At 42.0% G+C, this 23,997-nt stretch overlaps 1 protein-coding gene across 1 annotated transcript in view; it reads left to right on the forward strand.

The window, feature by feature from the left end:
* The window catches only part of LOC103355637 (low density lipoprotein receptor adapter protein 1), a 60,557-nt gene extending 45,916 nt beyond the window's left edge, over positions 1 to 14,641 (forward strand). Inside the window, exons 7-10 of the mRNA XM_008279505.1 lie at positions 1,825 to 1,952; positions 2,886 to 2,920; positions 13,324 to 13,352; positions 14,529 to 14,641. Of these exons, the coding sequence (XP_008277727.1) occupies positions 1,825 to 1,952; positions 2,886 to 2,920; positions 13,324 to 13,352; positions 14,529 to 14,575 (239 nt within the window). The 3' untranslated portion in view covers positions 14,576 to 14,641. The remainder of the gene's footprint in view (positions 1 to 1,824; positions 1,953 to 2,885; positions 2,921 to 13,323; positions 13,353 to 14,528) is intronic.
* The last annotated feature ends 9,356 nt before the right edge of the window (positions 14,642 to 23,997 follow it).

Genomic DNA, 23,997 nt, shown 5'->3' on the forward strand with positions numbered 1-23,997 from the left:
TTGTATTTGTTCTGCAGACTGACAGAATTCCTAAGAGGAAAGATGATTAGCCTCTCCTCCTCTCTCTTCTGTTCTGTGTTCTATCCTTTACCTTACATCTGTTTCCCTCTGTCTTGCCTTTTGTTGCACCTACAGTTGAAACCAGAAGTTTACATACACTGTATAAAAAGACTCATGATCTTTTTCTCACTGTCTGACATTAAATCAGACTAAACTTTTCCTGTTTTAGGTCAGTTAAGATTACCAAAATTAATTCTATTTGCTAAAAGCTAGAATAATGAGACAGAACAATTTTAGAGATTTTTTTATATTTTTTTCCAGGCCTGGACAAAAATGATGGTACCCTTAACTTAATATTTTCTTTCACAACTTTTTGAGGCAATCACTGCAACGATTTCTCTAACTGTCAATGAGACCTCTGCACCTCTCAGCAGGTATTCTGGTCCACTCATCATGAGCAGACTGCTCCAGTTGTCTCAGGTTGGAAGGGGGCCTTCTCCAGACATCATGTTTCAGCTCCTTCCACAGATGTTCAATAGGATTTAGATCAGGGCTCATAGAAGGCCACTTCAGAATAGTCCAATGTTTCCTCTTAGCCATTCTTGGGTGTTTTTAGCTGTGTGTTTTGGGTCATTATCCTGTTGCAAGACTAATGACCTGCGACTGAGACCAAGCTTTCTGACACTGGGCAGCACATTTCTGTCTAGAATACCTTGATAGTCTTGAGATTTCATAGTACCCTGCATACATTCAAGACACGGCAGATGCAGCAAAACAGCCCCAGAACATAACAGAGCCTCCTCCATGTTTCACAGTAGGGACAGTGTTCTTTTCTTGATATGCTTCCTTTTTGCGTCTGTGAACATAGAGCTGATGTGCCTTGCCAAAAAGTTCCAGTTTTGTCTCATCTGTCCATAGGACATTCTCCCAGAAGCTTTGTGGCTTGTCAACATGCAGTTTGGCAAATTCCAGTCTGGCTTTTTTATGGTTTGTTTTCAACAATGGTGTCCTCCTTGGTCCTCTCCCATGAAGTCCACTTTGGCTCAAACAACGACGCATGGTGCGATCTGACACTGATGTACCTTGACCTTGGAGTTCACCTTTAATGTCTTTAGAGGTTGTTCTGGGCTCTTTTGTTACCATTCGTATTATCCGTCTCTTCCATTTGTCATCAATTTTCCTCCTGCAGCTACATCCAGGGAGGTTGGCTACAGTCGCATGGATCTTAAATTTCTGAATAATATGTGCAACTGTAGTCACAGGAACATCAAGCTGCTTGGAGATGGTCTTATAGCCTTTACCTTTAACATGCTTGTCTATAGTTTTCTTTCTAATCTCCTGAGACAACTCTCTCCTTGGCTTCCTCTGGTCTATGTTTCGTGTGGTACACACCATGTCACCAAAAAGCACAGTGACTACTTGGAATCCTATAAATAGGCCGGCTGACTGATTAGAAGTTTGTAGTCACCTGTGATGCTGATTAGAGGACACACCTTGATTGAACATGTCCCTATGGTCACATTATTTTCAGTCTTTTCTAGGGGTACCATCATTTTTGTCCAGGCCTGTTTCATGAGTTTATTTTTAGAAATAATTCTGTTGAACCACGGTTCAAAAGCAATGTCTGATTTTCATTGCTTAATTTTCATAGAATTTTTATTTATTACTTTAGTCAGATTCAAGTTATTTCTGTGACCATTGTGGGTTTTTCTTTCATTAACCGAGAGGCACCAACAATTTTGTCCACGTGTGTATGTTTCTTACTCTCTGCTCTTTTACTCTATTCCTTGTCAGTCTCTTATCTGCACCTGCCATCTTCCACAGGTCCAGAGGAACATAAGCCAATTGGGATGGAGGAGAAACTCCGCAGGCCCCTCTTCTCTGTGTCACTCAGCTCATCTTCACCTTATAGTAACATCACTCAAAGGCGACCAATCAAACATGACTCTTGGGTAGGTTGCACACTCAATTTTTAAGCTGTTGATTGAACTGACAGTGATAATAGTTAATTTTGAAAAAAACATATATTTTATATATATATATACATATATTTTATATAATAAAACTGGGAAAGAATTGGCAGTTAACTCTGATTTAAAGCACCACTGCTAATATCTGTTTAACAAAGTTAATATTTGAGCTAATAATGCTCTGCAGTAAGCCTTTCACAAAAAGATCTAACTTCTTCTGGCTTTCATTATGCTCTGGTTAGTAGAGGTTAACAGCTAGCAAATAATTTTTAAGTGAATGTTTTCTAATTATCAAAGGATTTGAGATAATTTCACGAAATGTATTTATTGCTGCAAAAGTTTATCGGTCACCTTTCTGGTGTTCTGGTGTTTACATGTGTTCAACACTAGATGTCACTGATTCATTAGAATGTCTATCCTACAAATTGATGAGGTGGTATGCCATTGTATTCATTGTTACTTAATTTTACTTTATAGGATTTTCCTTTTTAGTGGGAGAAATTGTGTTTTCACCTTGTCAGATATCATCTGCTAGTCCAGATTTACCTTTTATACATTCATATCTTGAAGTTGTGGTAATTGTGCAAATAATAATTTAGTCTGCCATATAAAAGGTGAAATTGTAGTATTTTTTTAAAAAAATGTCAGTGAGGAGATGCTGTTCATCAGATTATTTTTATTAGTATGAATATTGATTGTGATACAGTTATAGTAACTGAAACAGGAAGATCCTATTTCAGGGTTTGATTTTACACTGTTAGTGGACAAATTTTTTGTGTGTCATTTGAATAAAACAAGTTATGACCAACAGCAGCCTCAGTGTTGATACCTTGTGGCTTGAAAGTACAGAAGGGTCAGCATTATACTTTAAAGCATTTATTGAGTGTATTTATTCATAATGTTGTGTCTCGTCAGGATGTGGAGGATGGACTAGATGATGTATTCTCAAGGTAAGGTTTGCATACCACACACACATACACACACACACACACACACACACACATATATATATATATATATATATATATATATATGAAGAAATGGGTTACCTTTTGTTATCGTTGTCTAATTATAATGCCAGTTACACTGGGGATGATGGTCAGCTATCAGACTTTTTACACTGTTTCGAATAAGAAAACTTTTGACACACTGGCTTTTGGAAATTCAATCCATTTTCTTCCACTTGTCCGGGGTCAGGTCGCGGAGGCAGCAGGCAGAGCAGGTCATTCCAGATTTCCCTCCTCCCGGCAACACTTTTCAGTTCTTCCTGGGTTTCAAGGCCAGCTGAGAAACATTACCCCTCCAGCGGGTTCTGGTCTGCCGCAGGGTCTCCTCCCAGGCGGACGTGCTCGGAAAACCTCCAAAGGAACCCTCCCCGGAGCCATCCAAAAAGGATGACCAAATCACCTTAACCAGCTCCTTTAGACATGAAGGAGCAGCGGCTCTACTCCAAGCTCCCTCTGGATTTCCAAGCTTCTCACCTTATCTTTAAGGCTGAGCCCAGCCACCCTGGGAAGGAAGCTCATTTCAGCCGCTTGTATCTGTGATCTTGTTTTTTCCATCACTATCCAGAGCTCATGACCATAGGTGAGGGTAGGAACGTAGATGAACTGCAGCCTTGCGGCTTAGGTCCCTTTTCACCATGATGGTCTGGTACAGCGCCCGCATTACTGCTGACGGCGCGCCCAGCCACCTGTCTACCGCACACTCCATTTTCCCATCACTCATGAACAAGACCCAGATGGAGCAATCCACCGGTTTCCAGCAGAGAACCATGGCCAAACCACTCCAGTGCGTGCAGAAAGTCACGGTCTGATGAAGCCATCAGTACCACATCATCATCATCATCTGCAAAAAGCAGAGACGCGATCCTGAGTTCCCCAAACCAGATACCCTCCTCACCTCAGCTGCACCTTGAAACCTGTCTATGAGGACCACAAAGAAGATCAAAGGAAAGGGGCAGCACCCAACACCCACTGGAAATATGTCTGACTTTATGCCAAGAATGCAGACACAGCTCTCAGTTTGGTTGTACGGGGACCGAGTGGCTCGTATCAGCAAGCCTGGTACCCCATACTCTCTCAGTACCCGCCCACAACAGAGCACCTCGGGGGACATGGTCATAGGCCTTCTCCAGATCCACCAAACACATGTGGACTGGCTGGCAGCTCTGCAGGGGAAAAGCGCTGGTCCACTGTTCCACAACCAGGACAGAATCCGCATTGCTTCTCCTGAATCCGAGATTCGCCAGTCGGTCAGTGCCTTCTTTCCAGCACCTAGAGTAAACTTTCCTGGGGAGGCTGAGAAGTGTGATACCCCGGTAGTTGGCACACACTCTCTGGTCCCCCTTTTTGAAAATGGGAACCACCATCCCCGTCTGCCACTCCACAGGCACCGTACCCGATGCCCACATGACACTGAAGAGACGTGCCAGCCATGACAGTGCGACCTTCCCCAGGATGCAGGAGAAATTCTTCCGGAGGTGGGAGTTGAAAACCCCCCGTCCTAGGCTGCTCTGGGACCAGGTACACTTATGAGCAACCTTATGTTGAAACATGGTGTTTCTTATTGCCAGTCTGTGACTAGCCCAGAAGTCCAACAAAGCAAAACTCCGCTCGGGTTCAAATTGGGCAAGCCATTCCTCCCAATCACTCCCCTCCAGGTTTCTCCGTCGTTGCCCACGTGAGCATTGAAATCTGCCAGGAGAACTATGGAGTTCCCAGGCGGCACCCCTTCCAGAACACCACCCAGAGACTCCACAAAGGCCGAATACCCTGAACTGCTGTTTGGTGCATACGCACGAACAACAGTCAGAGTTTTCCCCTCAGCAACATGCAGTCACAGAGAGGCAACCCTCTCGTTGTACGGGGAGAACTCCAACAGAAGTCAAGCAGGAGGCATGTGAGTATCCCCTGTCACCCTAAGCAACTCCAGAAAAGGAGAGAGTCCAACCCCACTTTAGGAATTTGGTTATGGAACCCTTCTAGTCATTATTGCTCCACCTCCCGCACCAACTCAGGTTACTTCCCCACCAGTGAAGTGACATTCCACGTCCCTACAACTAGTCTATGCCACCAGGGTGCAGGGTGACCAGATGCCAGCCGCTGCCTACCGCCCGGTTGGCATAGCACCTGACCCAGTTTACTGCCCCATGGGTGGTTGGCCCTCTGGGCAATGACCCCATGCTGCTTGTTTCAGGCTGGGCCCGACTGAACCCCATGGGGCCACCAGATGCTTTCTGTTGTTTCAGGTTCGGCAGGTGGACAGCCTGAGGGAAGAAGCTCCTCTTCATCCTCTCTGTGTTTGCCTTCAGGCAGCAGTAACGCTGCCCTGACGGCAGCAGAGAGAACAGTCTGTGGCTGGGGTGGGTGGGCTCACTCACAATCTTCCTAGCCTTTAACCTGCATCATTTGTGGTAAATGTCCTGCAGGTTGGGGAGGGTGGTTCTGATGGTGCGCTCAGCCAAGCGGACCACCCTCCTCAGGGCCAAAAAGTCCTGCTGGGTGCTGCTGCCCACCCAGGTGGTGATACTCCCACCACCTGGGTGGGCAGCAAAAGACTCTCAATGGTGCTGGTGTAAAAGTTCCTGAGCACCTTAAGAGGGAGCTTAAAGTCCCTCAGGTGTCGGAGGAGGTAGAGACGCTGTTGAACTTTCTTCACCGGGGTGTTGATGTGACAGGACCATAGACTGTATAAAAGATGGACGTAGCAACCGGCCCCGAAAAATGAAGCCAACCTGGAAATGTCAAAAACCTGCAATATCACAACGTCCGCTAGTCCTGGCTGCAAAAAGCCCTGGCTCCCATAGAAATGAATTGGAAAAGAAGTGATCACAGATCATGAAATACTGCATTCCTCCAGCTCAGGATTTTTTGAAAATTAGTGTTTTCATGGTCAAGTCCAGAGATCAGGTGGCCAATCTGAAAATAAATCAATACTGAATTTTTAAAAAAAATCATCAACATTTTGCGGGACAAGGGGCGTGGCTGGCTTGATTGACAGTCGGCAGCGATGATGCAGACGAAGCGAGCAGAAGGCGGTAAATGTGGGCGGGCAGAGAGGGCCTGCCTCTCAATCCGTCTGACCAATCGCTGCTCCTATGGTTCCGCCCCCCTCCGACGATTTTTGCGTCACTGGCTCCAAAAATCCAAGATGTCAGCCAGGAAGTAGCAAAACCCTGGCTTCATTTTGTCAGTGCAGAAACCAACGGGTGACGTCACGGAAGCTACGTCCATCTTTTATACAGTCTATGGACAGGACCACATCAGGTCCTGTGTGATGTTAACATCCAGGTATTTGAAACTCTCCACTCACTCCACCTCTGTCCCGCTGATCCTGAGTGGTTGGTATGCTCTCTATTGCTTCTTGCTGTAGTCCACAATCAGCTCTTTAGTCTTGCTGACATTCAGGAGGAGGCTGTTGTCTCTGCACCAGTCCTTCACGTGGGTGATCTCCATTAAATAGTCCTCCTTGTTGTTGTTGGAGGTCAGACCCACCACTGCTGTGTCATCAGCAAACTTAATGATGGTGTTAGAGTCTGATGTGGACAGACAGTCATTGGTGTACAGTGAGTACAGCAGAGGGCTCAGCAGACAGCCCTGGGGGTCATCGATGTTCAGGGTGCGTGAGGGGGACAGGTGATTTCCCACTCTAGCCACCTGTGGTCTGCTGGTCAAAAAGCTGTGGACCCACCTGTACAGGGAGGAAGTGAGTCCGAGGTCCTGCAGCTTAGTGACCAGTCTGAAGGGGATTATGGTGTTGAACGCTGAACTGAAGTCCACGAACAGCATTCACACATAATTCCCATTCCTAGTGTCCAGGTGGACCAGGGCTCTGTGTAGCAGGTGATTTATGATGGTGTCGTCTGTGGATCTGTTTGGCCGATATGCAAACTGTAGGGGGTAAAGGGAGGCAGGTAGGGAGGAGGTGATGAAATTTCTGACCAGTCTTTCAAAACATTTTATCGCTACAGAGGTAAGGGCAATGGGCCGGTAGTAAGACAGCTGGGCTTGGCTTTCTTGGGAACAGGAACAATGACAGACTGTTTAAAGCACCTGGGGATGACGCACTTGGAGAGCGAGAGGTTGAATATTTCCATAAACAGGACACAGCCTGTTATACCGTCAGGTCCTGCAGCTTTCCTGGTATTCATGCGTTGAAACATCCACCTCACATCATGCTCTGTCACGGTGCGTGTCTCCTTCTCTCTGCCGGGCAGGATGTGCGCCTGTCGGCTGGGAGCCTCAAAGCGCGCATAAAAGTTGTTGAGTTCGTTGGCCAGAGAGATGTCAGCACTCACCGTGGGCACCAGTGTTGCTCTGTAGTCCTTCATTGTTCTCAGTCCCTGCCACAGTCCCCTGATGTTCCTCTGCTGCAGCTGTGACTCCAGCTTCTCCCCGTACCTCTGCTTGGCCTCCCTCATGGCTCTGCAGACGCTGTACGTAGCGGCCCGGTACAGTCCCATGTCTCCTGTAGCGAGTCCTGTGTTGTAGGCGGCGGTGCAGGACTTCAAAATGTCACAGATGCCTTTGTTCATCCATCGCTTCTGATTGGGAAACTCCCTGATGGTTCTTTTGGGGACAGTGTCCTCCAGTAGTTTTCAAATTAATCCCACAACCTCCTCCGTAAACAAACTGACGTCATCATCGGAGTTGTGTTGGAAACCAGTGCCAGTTCACTGTCTCCAAGGCGTTCTGCAGAGCGACCTCTGATTGGTCAGACCAACACGACACTTCTCTCTTCAACGGGGCTGTCCACGTCACCTTGCTTGTACCTGGGCAGAAGGAGAATGGAGGCGTGGTCTGACCTGCCAAATGGTGGTTGAGTCTTTGCTGTATAGCTGTCTCTCAAGGGAGAATAACAGTGGTCCAAAGTTCTATCTCCTCTGGTGGGGAAGGCAATGTGCTGGTGAACCTTCCTCAGGTTGGCACTGTTAAAATCCCCGGCCACAATGAGGGCTGCCTCCCGGTGGTTCGCCTAGTAGCTGGAGATAGCCTCATGTCGCTCGGCTAATGCAGTGTCCGTGTCCGGGGATGTAGACAGTAGTGAAAATAATGGAGGTGAATTCCCGGGGGAGGTAGAAAGGCCAGCATTTAATGGTTAAAAGTTCCAGGTTGGGCAAGCAGGACTTAGAGAGACACACCACATTTCTGCACTAGTTGTTGTTGGTCATGTGACAGACACCTGCGCCTCCAGACCTTCCCGACTCAGCCATTCTGTCCATACGATGAACTGTGAAGAACTTTGCTGGTTGAACGGCATGGTCCGTTATGGTGGGAGTCAGCCATGTCTACGTGAGGTAGATGATGTTGCAGTCTCTTGTGTCCCTCTGATACCTGATCCTGGCTCTCAGCTTGTCCAGCTTGTTGTCACCGGCGCGATCTTGAATCTCCCTACCTGATGTATGAAACAATCCATTTAGCTGTTGTGAGTTCTAATGATGAGGCAGTCTGCAGGTGATCATTTAAAAAAACTAAACAAAACGAAGAGCAAGAGAAGGAGGCTCGTTCAGAGCAAGAGGTCCCGATTTAAACACTCCTTATGATAAGGAGTGCAGGTGTAAGCAGGGTGGGAACAACTGACCCAGTAAAGGAAAAAAAAAGGCCTACATTCAATCAAGTCAAGTCAATTTTATTTTGATAACTGATAGCGCAGTTAACAACATATGCCATCTCACAGCGCATAACATGGTAAGGAATAGACCGTATAAATTTAAACAGGGAACCCAACAATCCAAAGATGCCTTTGGACTTCCTCTGAGCAAGCAGTCGGCACTGGTGGGAGGAAACCATCGAATAGCAGCATAACTAAGGGACAGTTCAGGTGATCCTGAGCAGCCCAAACTATAAGCTTAAAGGTTTTAAGCCTAACCTTAAAAGTAGAGAGGGTGTCTGCCTCACGGACCCAAACTGGGAGCTGATTCCATAAGAGAGGATCTGATAACTGAAGGCTCTGCCTCTCATTCTACTTCTGGAAATTCTAGGAACCACAAGTAGACCTGCAGTCTGAGAGCGAAGGGCTCTGCCAGGATGGTATTGCACAATAAGGTTTTTAGGTAAAATGGAGCTTGGTCATTAAGAGCTTTATATGTTAAAAGCAGGATTTTAAATTCTATCCGGGATTTTACAGGGAATGAAGTGAAACTAATATGGGAGAAATATGATCTCTATGATCTCTCTTACTGGTTCCTGTCAGAACCCTGGCCACAGCATTTTGGAAAAGGAATTACAATAGTCCTGTCTAGAAGATATGAATGCATGGGCTAGTTTCTCAGCATCACTCTGAGACAGAATATTCCTAATTTTTACAGTATTACGTAGATGAAAGGCTGTCCTACAAACTTGTTTTATGTGTCTGTTGAACAACATGTCCTGGTCAAAAATAACTCCAAGGTTCTTTACAGTAGAACTGGAGACCAAGACAATGCCATCTAGAGTAGCTAGCTGTTTCGATGTGTGGAATCAGAACAGCTAATGTGTGGAATCACGTGTGGATTCACAATAGCTAATGCAGTACCGTTGCTTCAAAATTACACGAAAACTAATCACAATCATAATTCTATCTTCCTAATGAGCATAATTTACCGTGGTATTGACATTTATACACTTCACACATGGAAAACATTGCACATTGCATATGTAAATTTCTTGGACTTAACTTGGGTATATCTGACATTAGAACACCTTATGTCACTCTTTTCAAGGTAAATTTGGTCAGACATGTCTGAGTGAAGTACAGCCAACTAGCAGCATCTATTGTAGTCTGGATAGCCAAATGTAGGCAGCCCTACTTCTTTTTTTTTTTTTTTGTGGATTATCCTTTTTTTTTATGGGGGCTTTTCCCACAGTGTGGAAATGTTTGACCAAAACAATGTCCCTGGGGCATACTTTTTCAACCTACATTTTGTCTGCCTCAGGCTGAACAGTAGCTCTGCGGCCACTCCTACAGTATTGACAAATAATCTCAAAAAGGGCAGTTCATCCTAATATATGTATATATAGATATATTATTTTTTCTTTATTTTTTTTTTCTTTAAAGTAAATACAGTAGTGTAGTGCTGTGTCCATTTATTCAACTCAAAAGTCAAGAACAGCAACAGGGGCTGGGGCGTACAGAGAGCAGCACCATGCAGCTTCACTTCTCTTAGAGACGTAAGCACTGATGTCAAATGAACACTGGAGTAAACAATCATGCTTGGGGAGGTAGCTACAGCAGCTAGGGAGCACAAGGAGCAGAACAAAGCAGTGTGACCCTTCTGCCTGCAAGTGATGTAAGTTAATTTGACTAGGAGTATCGACGGAGTATCTGTGAGGTGTGTGTTGGGGCCCAAGGTTTAATCCCTTTAGTAGAGTGGCAGGCAGCATTTGTGGACTGTGTGAAACCTTCTCAAAATCCTGTCCTTCCACTCATTCCTAAATATCCGAGTCAAGTCCTTCTCAAATGCCAGCTGGATGAGGTTGGCCTTGCGCTGATGAAGCAGAGTTAGGCGATGCTATGTGAAGACATTTTTAAGAGTGGAAAATGAATTTTCACATAATATGCGGTGCTGGCTCCAAAAGTCAGTCCATGTTTAAATGCTGTGATCTCTTTTTTTTAAAATAAATTTTACAGTCATCATTAACAAATGGGGTGCATGTAATTTTTCTACTTTCACTTTATTTTCATTCATCTCTTTTTTTTTCACGTTTCATGTTCATTGTGAAGCACTTAGTAAATGTAACACCGTTGTAAAGCACTTTGAGCTGCATTTATTGTGTGAAAGGTTCTATGTAAATAAAGTTCATAACTATTGTTATTATTATTATTAATATTATTATTATTATTATTATTGCTATTGTTATTATTATTATTGGGCTGCAGGGTGGCACCGTTGGTTAGCACTGTTACCTCGCAGCAAGAAGGTCGCCGGTTCGCGTCCCAGTGGGGGGCACCGGGATCTTGCAGCGTAGGTTCTCTTGGGGTTCTCCGGCTTCCTCCCACAAGGTTCAAAAACATGTTGAGGTTAATTGGTAATTTCAAATTGCCCGCAGGTGTGAATGTGAGTGTGCTTGGCTGTCTGTCTATAAGTCTAGCCCTTTTTATTTATCATTTTTATTTATTTTTAGTTTGTTAATTGTTTTTTAAATAATTTTTTTAAATTTTAAAGTGAATTTCTTTTAATTATTAATATTTCTTAAATTATTTTTTATTTTTATTTATTTTTTATTTTTATTTATTTATATATTTTTTTGCTGTTAAAGTGTTTTCTTAAATGTCGCTTTAAAAGCAAAGGAAATATGTGCAGAGAAATGTGTGCAGTAGGAATGTCGTGCGCAGGCGCAGAAGGAATAGTACGCAAGTATGGATTTGCGGCCTTGAGTATTGAGAAACGACCTTGTGTAGACTTGGGACAGCAAGTATCCCAGAATGCATTTCTCGCCAAACAGCGATAAAAGCAGAGGAGAAATCTTTCAAAGGTAACACAGGTTTTTGTTTTATAACTACTACTGTTATTGTGCCACATATTGTAGTTTTAAGATCATTTTAGGCGAGAAAGTAGTGGTATAAACATCAAATCTGTGGTCAATGGATCAAGATGAAGCTTGCTAAAATTAAGCTTCAACGATTTTGGAGATGTGAGCAAGCGCAGAAAAATGTGCCCAGTAGGAATGTCCTTGTGCCTTTGCCTTAAAAGCGACATTATAAAAAATAAAAATAAATAAACAGATAAAAATGCAAATATTAATTAATTAATAAAAATAAATAAATTATTGTTATTTTAATTATTTTATTTTTTTGTCTTTATATTTCTACTTTTATTGGCCTTTTCTTTTATGGATTCATTTTTGATTAATATTGCTTTATGTTGCCACATTATTTATTTTTATTTTCTTTATTCTTCTTTTTATTTCCACTTGTGGAAAGACCTGTCGTTGTAAATAAGGCTCAGACAAATGCTGATGCATCTCAGTCTGATATGTAAATAACATATAACACGTTGGTCTATGCACAAACACACACACACACACAACTGCACTGTTACATAATGTTTGCTGCGCTTTAGTTTAAGATCCCTACCATAATAGTTTATGACATTGTGACTCAAATTTTCTATTGTCTTTTAAAGAATTGTCCTTTACATAATGTCTCAGTGTTGTTACACAGCCTTGAGAACAGTCACTTTGCATTTCACTGCACAAACTGTATGAGCATGTGACAAAAACTCCTGTATATGAATCAGTCTTTTGAGCAGTCTCAAAGGATTAAACTGCTGAGTTGGGCCAAGGAAAACAAACTGGATTTTGTTCTGATCACAAAGTAGTACATTAAAGTTTTATGAAAGAAAAAGATCCTGAAGATACCATGGGAGAATGCTGATCTTGTTTATCATGTTGTTCACCTCCATATCTTTTGAGGGCTTTGTATAGCTTATGTTGTTAATAGGAATTTGTTGTTGACTACTGATCTCAAGTGTAGTACAGACAACCACCAACAGGCCCTCTGTACTTTTGGGTTTTCTACTTCGTTTTAGTCTCTTATAAGCCAGTGTGTGCATGTAAAAATAGAGATTTTCTACCTTAGTGGTACTCTAAGGACTTTACAATTTGTGTTTCATTCACACACATGTTCACATACCAATGGTGGCAGAGCTACAAGTGCTTGCCTGTCATTGGAAGCAACTTAGGGTTCAGTGTCTTGTCCAAGGACACTTCAACATGTGGAGGTGTGCCAACTTTACAATTAGTGGACAACCTGCTCTACCACCTGAACCACAGCTGCCCAATTATGGTTAATGTATTGGTCTGAGAGTTGGTGATTCACAGTAGACTACTTTAATGAACCTGGGCTTAAGTAGCAGCAATGCCTCTTGTGATAGCTAGTAGGCTTTTTAGTTTCGCATCTGATAAAGCTAAACCAACTTCATTAGAATTATTTTTAACTGTTAAAAGCAAAAGATATATTTCTAGAATATTTTAAAAGTTATTCAAGCAGAGCTTCAGTGCTTACCACTAGGACAAATGATCTTGTTGATATCAGATTTAATTCAAATGGACTTAACTAAATGATTCAGTTTGCTTTGTAGGATTTCTAAAATGAATAGTAGCTTCATGTAATGGTGGGAATTGTAGTGAGGTATGTGAAACAATTTGCCCCCTCCAAATATGATGAGTTCTTTTGTGTGTAATTTAGGTCTGTTTGAGTGGTATTTTAGTTAATGCTTGTCTGAGCATTGGTGGCACACCTTTGTGTATGTACAGTCTTGGTCTCTTTTGTGAGCACAGTTTCTAGCCAGAGTTGAAAGATGTTGAAAGATTCTAAGTGCTTTCATTTATCATGTTGTCATCATTTCTTCTTCTTTCTCTTTTTAATGCAGCAACATGGAAGTGGAGGAGACAGACACTGGTAAGTGATGCGATAGGTGTGATTTTACCAGTCAATGATATATTGTACCACTCAGTTTTTTTGTATCATCCATGCTGTCCAGCATCTAAATCAGTGGATATCAAATTTTTTCAACACTTTGTTTGTTATGAGCTGACAAGCCTTATGGCCATCTTTGAAAGGAAAAATACTGACATCTAGATGTCTGTGACTGTAGTTACGAGAACGGTAAAACATACAAGTGACTTACCCTTTTGACTGTAGTCAAAAGCAGTCCTGATAGCTAAAGAGAGAAGAGTTTATTTTACTGGAAACCTTAACTAAATTACAGTATAGTATTGAGTGGTTTTGTTCGAATGAAATTCTGTAGTTTAGTTGAAGTTTACAGTATAATAAACTCATACATGCATGCATACATGCATACATGCATTCATGCATACATACATACATACATACATACATACATACATACATACATACATTTTGAATCTTTATTAATGTCACTGCAAATCAAAAGTTTTTTTTTTTTCCTTTTTAATTAAGTAAGTTTATTTGGCTTAACTTTATTCAGTCAACTGTGCATTATAGCCACGGCAGTTATGTAATGCATATTCCATTGTTAATGGAAATACAGTATGAACCAACTTATATATTGTAGCAAAGATGTTCATTTTGTCTTCAATGTACAAATAGACTTAAGGATTTCATTGTAATAGGACAAATGGTATAAAGTTGTTAGCTGGACCTTGACATGTTTTGGCGTCTTATCTGTCGCCTTCTTCAGAAGTGTCATCTGACGTGTGTGACATGTCTTTATCAGCTGGTGCTCCTAGCTAACAACTTTATAAAATTTTTCCTATTACAAAGAAATCCTTAAGTCAACTTATATATTGTAAAGGGAAGTAGCACTACTACTACTATTTGTCTGCCACTGATGACCCTTCATATGGCACTCTATACATTTGCCCTCCCACTCCTTTTGTCATTTCACTCATTCTGATTGACATTCTCTGTGTGCACTTGTTTGCTACATTTTATTCTTTCTTTCTTTCTTTCTTTCTTTCTTTCTTTTTTTTTTTTTTTTTAATCTCCAGATATCCTGTGAACCTTTTCTCAAAATCCTGTCTCATAATAAGTATTGAATGTCCTCTCCAATAATATTCTGTCTTCTTTTTTTTCTCTTTCTATTTTTGTCAGACTGGCCAAGTCATGCTCCAAACTCGTCTTTGACAATGCAGCTTTGAGGGCCTCGGAGGTCTCCACTGAGAGTTGTTTGCTTAATTGCAACAATGAGTTTGCACAACACATAGTGGCTTTAGATGCCTAATGTTCAGCAATACAAAAATTAAACAGAAAGCATACTCAACTCCCCAAGACCAACAGCAAACAAAATGCACCATCAGATCATACAGAAAAACAAACCATGCTCTCTGGTGCACAAACTGAGTCAAAGGAGGCTGTGTTTGATATTTTGTGACTGCTGTAGAGAAGCCAAGTTGAAAACCCTGACACGAAATGCTACAAAATTTCAGTAACTGCCTGCCAGTCAACATACGTACTCCACTCTGTGTGATGTTTAATGCCATATTTAAATTGCCAGATGAAATAAGAGGCATATAGGGTGCAAAATGGGAGGGATTTTTTGATATGGCTGGTATGATTGTTTTAATGAAGAAAGACAGATAAATGATATTTGGAACTAATGTACATTAAATGGTAAACAGTGCTGTGAAAAAGTATTGGCCCCCTTACAGATACCTTCTACTTTTGAGGATCAAAGGATCAAGGATTTTTATGGTCATTGCATTTCTTTAACGAAACGTTGTTGGCACTTTTGAAAAACAACACAGAGTATAACAAACAACAACAAACAGCTTTAAAAAACAAGTATTAAAAAATAAAAACAAGTATTTAAAAAAGTGCAAAAAAGTGTAATAGATAGATAGATAGATAGATAGATAGATAGATAGATAGATAGATAGATAGATAGATACTTTATGAATCCCTTGGGGAAATTTGGGTAATGGTGCAATGTCTGCTTCAAAGTGTTAAAAAAAAAAAGGCTTAGGTTGAGATTGTTATTGCACATTAACATGTTTATGGTCTGTCAGTCAGTCTGACAGGAGTGGGTGGGGACACAGTCCATGGTGAAGAGGGTGAAGAGGGTGAAGAGGGTGAAGAATGCCGGACTAAGTACACACCTCTGCAGGGTGCCCTTGTTCATGGTTATAGTGCTGGATGTCAGGTTCCCCATCCTGACATTCTGAGGCCTGCTGGTCACAAAGTCCATAATCCATGAGCATAGTGTGGTCCAAGGTTGGTGAGTTTGTGTACCAGTTTATGGGGGATTACAGTGTTGAAGGCACTGCTAAAAAAAAGAGCATCCTGTTGTAGGTGTTTGGCTCTTCCAGGTGGGTTAGGGCTGTATGAATGCAACTGAGACAGCATCCTCTGTAGATCTGTGCAAACTGATGACTGTCCAGATCTGATCTCTTCTCTTGATGTGCACCATCCTCTCGAAGCACTTCATAATGACTGGGGTGAGGGCAACTGGGCAGTAGTTACTGAGGGTTGTAATAGCAGACTATTTGGGCACAAGGACGATGGTGGTCGAGTTGAGGCAGGTGGGGACTGCAGCTTGTTGTAGGGAGAAGTTAAAGATTGTTCTGAACACCTCAACCAGCTGGTCAGCATAGGTCCTTAGTAGGCGGCCTGTCACTCCATCCAGTCCTGCTGCTTTTGTGGTGGATTAGGGTGGATCTCACCTGGTGCTGCTGGAAGGTGAGTGTAGGCTATAGGGTGACCAGATCCCAATTCACCAGATGTGGGACAAAGACTACGTTTGTGTAGGACAATGTGGGATACCAATGCATCGAGGTAGTCTAAAATAACTTTAAAAAATAAAATAAAATAAAATAAAAATTCCATTCTGCCCCTTAGCTTATAACATTATTATGCTTTGCCATCTGGTTGATTCGGTAGCACATAACAGACTGTAAATAAAAACTTAACAAATATATCTTATTTAAATAGAACTTCCCCAAGTTCTCTCACCTGAGAAAACATAGTAAGTATGGAGCGTTCATGCTATTTCACAGTGCCTCTCAAGTTAACACACTTGACTGTGAACAATCCAACAGAACAGACAGTCAAGGCTACAATTGTTCTTTCAAGTATAGTGTTTTAATGTGCCTTACAAGGGTATGGCTTGCCTGTATTTTCTCCAACAACAGAGAGCAACAACACAACTCCAGCACAACTCCAAACACCACATTGAAGTGTTTGCTCTAGTAGAAAAATATACTGAACCACATATTCAAGTAGAATATGTATGGATTAGGCTACATGGAGTACATACGCTGATTATCTTAACAAAATAAAACTCACTCAGCTCAGAATCACATAGATTAACTACACAAAAGAAATGCATTTTAAAATTATCTGCATTTACTGGACAATGCCACCTAAAGGCACCACTGGGTATACAACTAGGCACTACATAAAACCAGAAATACATATCAAAACTGGTCAGCAGGAACCAAAAATGTGTATTAAAAAGAACAATATTTTTTCAGTTTTGTCCATCGTAGTAACACAATCAATGATCCTCCAGCATCAAGGACAGCACCTGGCTAAAAGTTTTGTCCATCAAAAGTCTTTCAGTTCTCTCCATCACAGCAACAACTGCAGGCAGGCTGAGCCCACACAGACAATGCACTTTCAGCACCACAGAAAGCACCTGCCGGTGAAACACAAGAATAGAGCACTGTCTTAAAATCTAGCACCACGCTGGCTCAGTGCTCACAGTATTCTAATCTATAGCTTAGATAATATTTATCTTCCCTTAGAGGTTCCTCTTTGCGTTATACTTTTTGCTTGAGCATGCAGCTTCTAATAAGGCCTTTAGCTGAAGTGCATAGCTGTAGAATTCCTTCCAACTGTATTCAAAGTTGGTCTTGACTTGAATTTCACTCTTGATAAGCTCCACAGAGCAACGGTTCCTCTGGTCACTCCAGGCTGCAGTCATGAGGGAAAACATTCTCTCTACAGAAGCATTGGTAAAGGGGATGCTGAAGAGAAAAGATGCAACAGCAGTCAGATTTGGTGTCTTTGCACTTTTAAGCAAGATCGACCACTTCTCCACAACAGGAGCACTTCTCTCCACAATTTCCTGCTGGTGTGGCAGAGTCACACAGTACTCCTCATACAGTTCATCCATGTCCAATTTCTCCCCTATCTGTAGGACCTCCACGGCATCACTGAGCTGGAAAATATGAAGCTGCTCTTCAGGGCCAAGCGTGCAACATTCTTCTGGTAGTTGTTGTCTGTGAAGTCATACCATTTTTCCAGGTTGTTGAGTGCAGTCTTATAGAAGTTGGAAACATCATGTTTGATTTTTTGCCTTTTGGTCAGAAAACTGTTGAAGAATAGCACTGGTCTCCATTCCAAAGAAAGAATAATTTTTTTGCTGTTGGAGCTTAGCATGAGAGTGAGCATTACATCATATAGCTCAAAGATGGTCTCATCCTGTCCCCCCAACAGCAGCACAGCATCATGGAAGATCTTCAGTATGTTCTTGAAGAAAGCCAGGTAGGCCTGTAGCTCAGTGGGTTGCCCCTCACCATCCTGATCTGTTTTGAACAGCTGCCACAGTGATTTTGGGCACTGATTCTCTCCCAGTGACAAGAAGTAGCTCTTGATAGAAGCCCAGCTGTCATGTAGCCTCTGGACAGCAGACCACAGACTCAACCATCTTGTGGGTACATGTCTCCATACAACATGATTATCTTCCTCCACAAAGGTGAACACTGCTTTCAATTCCTCTGTGTGCTGTGCAGATACTGAAAAGTGATTGAATATTTTGTTCACTACAAAATCAGAATCAGTGTCAACATGTCTCCAGCATGCTTTGCACAGTTATGTACTATGTGGGCCATACAGTGTGCCTTGATGATGCCACTGTTGTCTGCCTTTAGCTTTTGGAAAACAGAATTGTTTATCCCATAGTTGACACTAGCATTATCAGCAGTGTAAGCTGAAAGTCCATTTGCAGGCCATTTTCCTCTAAAATGACTCAAGCAAATTTCACACTAAACTTTTCCAGACTCATCTTGCACTTGTTTCACCCAGGGATAGATAGTGTCCCAGTCTTTGTTGTAGCTGCATTTCCTTTTCTTGGCCATATAAGTCGTCCTTGCCTCCCTTTCCTCCATGTGTTGTGCTGCATACCGCTGCAGTTCTGATCTGATTTGCATTGTTTCTTGTTAGTGGGCGTGCCCTTTACTTGCGTCCGCATTCCAGTTTGATTGACACAATTAAACAGCCCGCTCAGCTCCCTGATGACAGCCCTCACTGCTTTCTCTACACAGCCATTTGATAAATGCCAGATTGTAAAACAAGCATTTCAAGTCTGACTGTCAATAACAATGCGGGACAATGTCTCAATTTGCGGGACGTGTGAAAAGTAATGGAAATGCGTGACTGTCCTGCACAAAGTGGGACATCTGGTTACCCCAGTGCAGGCTCCCCCCCTGTGCTGGGTTCTTTAGGCGAGCAAAGAAAAGGGTCAGGGTGTCGGGGAGATCTCTGTCCTTGCTGTCCTGTATGTTGTTTTTGTAGTCAGTCAGGGATTTAATACCCTGCCACATGCTGCGGGGGTCATTGTTCTCAAAGTGTCCCTTTATGTGCTGCCTTTATTTGCTCTTGGCTGCTCTGATGCCCTTGGCCAAGTTTTTTCTGGCAGTTTTGTAGTCCAGCTGGTCTCCTGACCTGTAGGCGACGTACCTCGCTTTGAGCAGCGACTGTACATTTCCATTAAACCAGGGCTTCTGATTTGTGAATACCCTGGTTGTTTTGGTGGGCAGTACAGCCTCAGTACAAATATTTATATAGTCCAGGATAGCAGAGGTGTAACCCTCCAGATCAGATCCCTCAGAGAAAACATTCCGATCTGTGATGTCGAAGCAGTGCTCTAGAGATGGTGTGACCTCCTCACTCCATACCTGCACAGCCTTTGTGGTGGGTCTGCTTCTGTTGTACACTACTGGTCTGTAGGCTGGTGTCAGTAGCAGGGAGATGTGGTCTGAAAGGCCGCGGTGTGGGGCTGCTGCAGCATTTTAAGCTCCCCTGATGTTTGTGTACACCTGGTCCAAAAATTTATTGTCTCTTGTGGGGAAGTTGACGTGTTTATGAAGCTTGGGCAGCACTGTCTTGAGCTCGATGTGGTTGAGGTCTCCTGCTACAATCACAACTCCCTCTGGACAGGTATTTAGCTGAGTGTTTACAGTGCTGTGCAGCTCCTCCAGGGCTCGCTTAGCATTAATGTGTGGTGGGATGTAACCAGCTGTGATGAGGACGATAGAGAATTCTCTTTGTCGGTAAAATGGCCTGCATTTTACAGCCAGATACTCCAGATTGGACAGCAATGAGTCCCAATGATGTTTATAGCTGTACACCAGTTGTTGTTTATATATACACACAAACCTCTGCCTCTGCTCTTACTGGAGCATGCAGTCCTGTCTGCCCCGTAAACAGCACAACTGGCTAACCCAATACTCTCACCAGGAATGCCATTGTCCAGCCAAGTCTCTGTGAATACCGTGGTGCAGATATAGGTTTTTATTGCAGAGTAGCCTCAGCCTTATCCCGTCAATTTTGTTGATGTGTGACTGGCAGTTGGACAGGAAGAAATTCAGCAGCGCTGGTTGTGCAGGTTAGTTCTTAGCCTAGCTAGCTCTCTTCCCTCACTTCTGGCGACAGTGTAGGCGCTATCTGCAGCACCTCAGAGGTGCAATGAGAATGATGTTTCTGGAGCGCAGGATCTCCGATGGGATATTAAGTCCGGTGTTTCGGTGGAGTTATGTTGCCAATACTGTGCTTCCCAGACTAAGGATCTCAGCTCCCTCCTACTGTTTGTGAGCCTCGATCACGACACATGAAACACACAAACCAAACAATAAAAACAAAAAAATGGAGAACGCCAAGCCACTGCGTCTGGACGCGCCACCATCTTCTTTGGTTATTTTATTTATTCAAGAAAAAATGTAATCCAGCCCCACTTTGCTCAATGTGAAAAAAAAAATCACCACTTAGCGACCAATCTACCAAATGACCAGATTCATTTAATAACTGGATACAACTTCACCGGCTACACCCACCTGTGATTACTGTCAGGCTTGTTGAATCTAAACATCACTTCAATAGAACTTGTCTGGCATAATGTGAAGTAGCTAAATGGTCTCAAAAAGCATCACATGATGAAGAATCACAAGAGTTTTAGGAATAGCTACAAAACAAAGTTGCTGATGGAGCCTATCAGGAAATCGTCTTGGAGAATATCCGCCCATCAGTTCATGACCTAAAGTCCAAGCGCAAATAGGTTATGCGGCATGACAACGGTCAAAGCACACAAGCAAGTCCACCTCTAAATGGTTAAAAAAAAATAAAAAATTTAAAAAAGCAAAATTAAGATTTTGGAGTGGCAGTGTCAAAGTCCGGACTTGAATCCAACTGAGATGCTGTGGCAAGACTATGAGAGGGCAGTTCATGAAACACCATGTAATGTGTCCAAATTAAAACTATTTTGCAGAGAAGAGTGGGCCAAAATTCCTTCATGGTGATGTAAAAGACTGATAACAAGCTATCACAAACATTTAATTGCAGTTGTTGCTGCCAAGGATGGCCCAACCAGTTATCAGGTTTAGGGAGACAATTACATTTTCACAGGGCTGATGTAGGTTTTCAATAAATCTTCAATAATTGCATTTATTTATTTATTTATTTATTTTATTTTTAAAACTGCACTTTGTGTTTTGTGGGTTATCTCTGTCTAACATTAAAACTACCTTGACGATCTGGAATATTTAATCGTTAGAAATATGAAAAAAACTAATTACATCAGGAAGAGGGTAAATACTTTTTCACAGAACTGTATATTAACAGCATGTGATAGCAGTGAACCTATCATTCATGACTATGTTAACTAATGATTATTCAATTTTATACTTGTGTAAAATAAATTACAAATTAGATGTTATATAATGACAGCATGTGGCAACAGGAAACCTGTACTTCAGAACCAGTTACTTTATTTATAAGGATTATTATAATTACATATATATAACAAGGGTGGAGTGGTTGTGCAGTGATTAGCACTGTTGCCTCTCAGTTAAACAGTCCTGGGTCAGATCTTGGCCTGGGATCTTTCTTTGTTGAGTTTGCATGTTGTCATTGTTCTTGTGTAGGTTTTCACAATTTTTCTTCCTCCCACAGTTAAAACACAAGCTTAGGCTAATTGGTGATTCTAAATTGTGAATGTGAGTGTGCTTGGTTGTCTGCCTCTCTGTGCTTGCCCCGTGATAGAGCCTATGTGATCATCTGGCCACCTGTCCAGGGTTTCCCCTGCCTTTGTCTTAAGTCAGCTGGGATATGCTCCAGCTGCCCCACAACCCTACAGAGGATAAGGTGGCGTATAGATAATGGATCTAATATATACAATAGAAATAGTGAGTGATGATGTTAGAGCATTACTTCACCTCCCAAAGACCTCAGCTAACTTACTGGAGCCACTCTGCTCTGCAATGGCACTCTCTGTCCCTCTTTGTAAACAACAGCTCTCAGTGATTGGCTGTTACTCCTGACATGCACCCAATCAGATAGTGATGTGACATTGCTTGAAACCACAGAGTGACTACAGAGAGAGAGGCAGTTTCTCAGTACCAAGTATGCTATGTATAGACTTGCGTTACTTGGCAAGTGCAACTCAAAAGTACAAACTCCCAAGGACAGGAGGAAGCATCATGGGCAGTCAGCAATTTTGAACCAAGGCGCACTTCTTCCTGCCACCACCTCTGCTTGTGTTCTCCCGTTATCATCATCATAGAGAACATTTACAACAAAACAAAATATGATATGAAACACAGCCCTTCATTATAAATTTATTATCATGTCTATACAGGTTTATAAGATCAACAAAAATGTATTCATTATTACTGAAAAACCTAACCTAGCTGAGAATAACATGTAATGCATTGCTGTTTAATAGGACCACATGATGCTTATCTAAATCTTCTTCATAAATTATGAGGGGTGGGGTTTACATTTTCAATATAATTAATACTGAAATGGATAAGTATACATTCCACATAAATACCTGTTGTTTGTCTTCAAACAGAAAGTACCTGTACCTCACCTGTGCCTCACCTGTATTTGAACCACATACTGTATATCTTTAGTAATTAATCATGAATGATTACTTTGGAAAATTAAACATCATGTGATGTGGTAAGTAGAAACAGATGCATACAAACATATCCTTGTGACATCCTTTTATATGTTAAGATACACTGCAGTCAACCTTTGGGAACAAGAAAATGTTTCTCAAAGAGGAGTTCATGTAACGTTCATCCCCAAAAAATTAACCCTTAAATTCCTAATGGATGGGATATGGGCTCCATGTAGGTTATGTCTGAATTTGGCTTTGTAGTAGAAAACTTTTGCTTTCTCTGGAATGCGCAAGCTCTAAAAATCCTGGATCCTATCACTCATAATGCAAGATATATTTTATTAGTCGCTACCTGCCTGGTAAACACCCTTGTATTTGACCATACTTCCAGTTTGTATTACATATTAACAGTTTGTATTGTCCAATCCAAAGTGAATGACCCAAGTTTTTACAGCCTGAGCACTAGTTATCATGACAAATATGTTCAACTTTATGTGCACAAGTGTCCAGTTAAGATAAACTAAACTTAATCTGGTTTTAACAATTAAATGTAAGCACAGCATTACTGTTGCAGATGAATCAGTAATCAAGATTAACCATTAAATAATATTCATTTGGTTTGTTTGCTGTTTGTAAACCATACAAGTAGGATGTCCTTTTTCAAGAGATTTTGTGTTCACCACAAAATGTTACAAAATGTTCTCTTACAGAACATAGACTGTATAAAAGATGGACGTAGCTACCGTGACGTCACCCGATGGTTTTCTGGTTTCAGAAAATGAAGCTAGGGTTTTACTACTTCCTGGTTGACATCTTGGATTTTTGGAGCCAGTGATGCAAAAATCGTCAGAGGGGGGCGGAACCATAAGAGCAACGATTGGTCAGACGGATTGAGAGGCAGGCCCTCTCTGCCCGCCCACATTCACCACCTTCTGCTCACTTCGTCTGCATCGTCGCTGCCGACTGTCAATCAAGCCAGCCCCGCCCCTTGCCCCACAAAATGTTGACGATTTGTTAAAAATTCTGTATTGATTTATTTTCAGATTGGCCACCTGATCCCTGAATTTGACTATGAAAACTAATAAGAAAAAAATCCTGAGCTGTAGGAATGCAGTATTTCATGATCTGTGATCACTTCATTTCCAATTCAAGTCTATGGGAGCCAGGTCTTTTTGGAGCCAGCAGCTAGCGGACGTAGGTTTTTGACACTTCATGGATTCATTTTTCAGGGCCGGTTGCTACGTCCATCTTTTCTACAGTCTATGTTACAGAAACGGACTGACATTTATCTAACAATCAGATTCAGCACTATCTTACTGGAAAATTGCTGATTTGTAATGACTATTTTACATCATCATCTCCCCAATCAGTTGTCACTGTACATACGGATGATGTCACTTTTAAAGAGTAACAATGATGTTATGTTATGCGAAATTTATTTTA

Source organism: Stegastes partitus, unplaced genomic scaffold (assembly GCF_000690725.1).
Source record: "Stegastes partitus isolate 25-593 unplaced genomic scaffold, Stegastes_partitus-1.0.2 Scaffold161, whole genome shotgun sequence".
Classification (NCBI taxonomy): Eukaryota; Metazoa; Chordata; class Actinopteri; family Pomacentridae; genus Stegastes; species Stegastes partitus.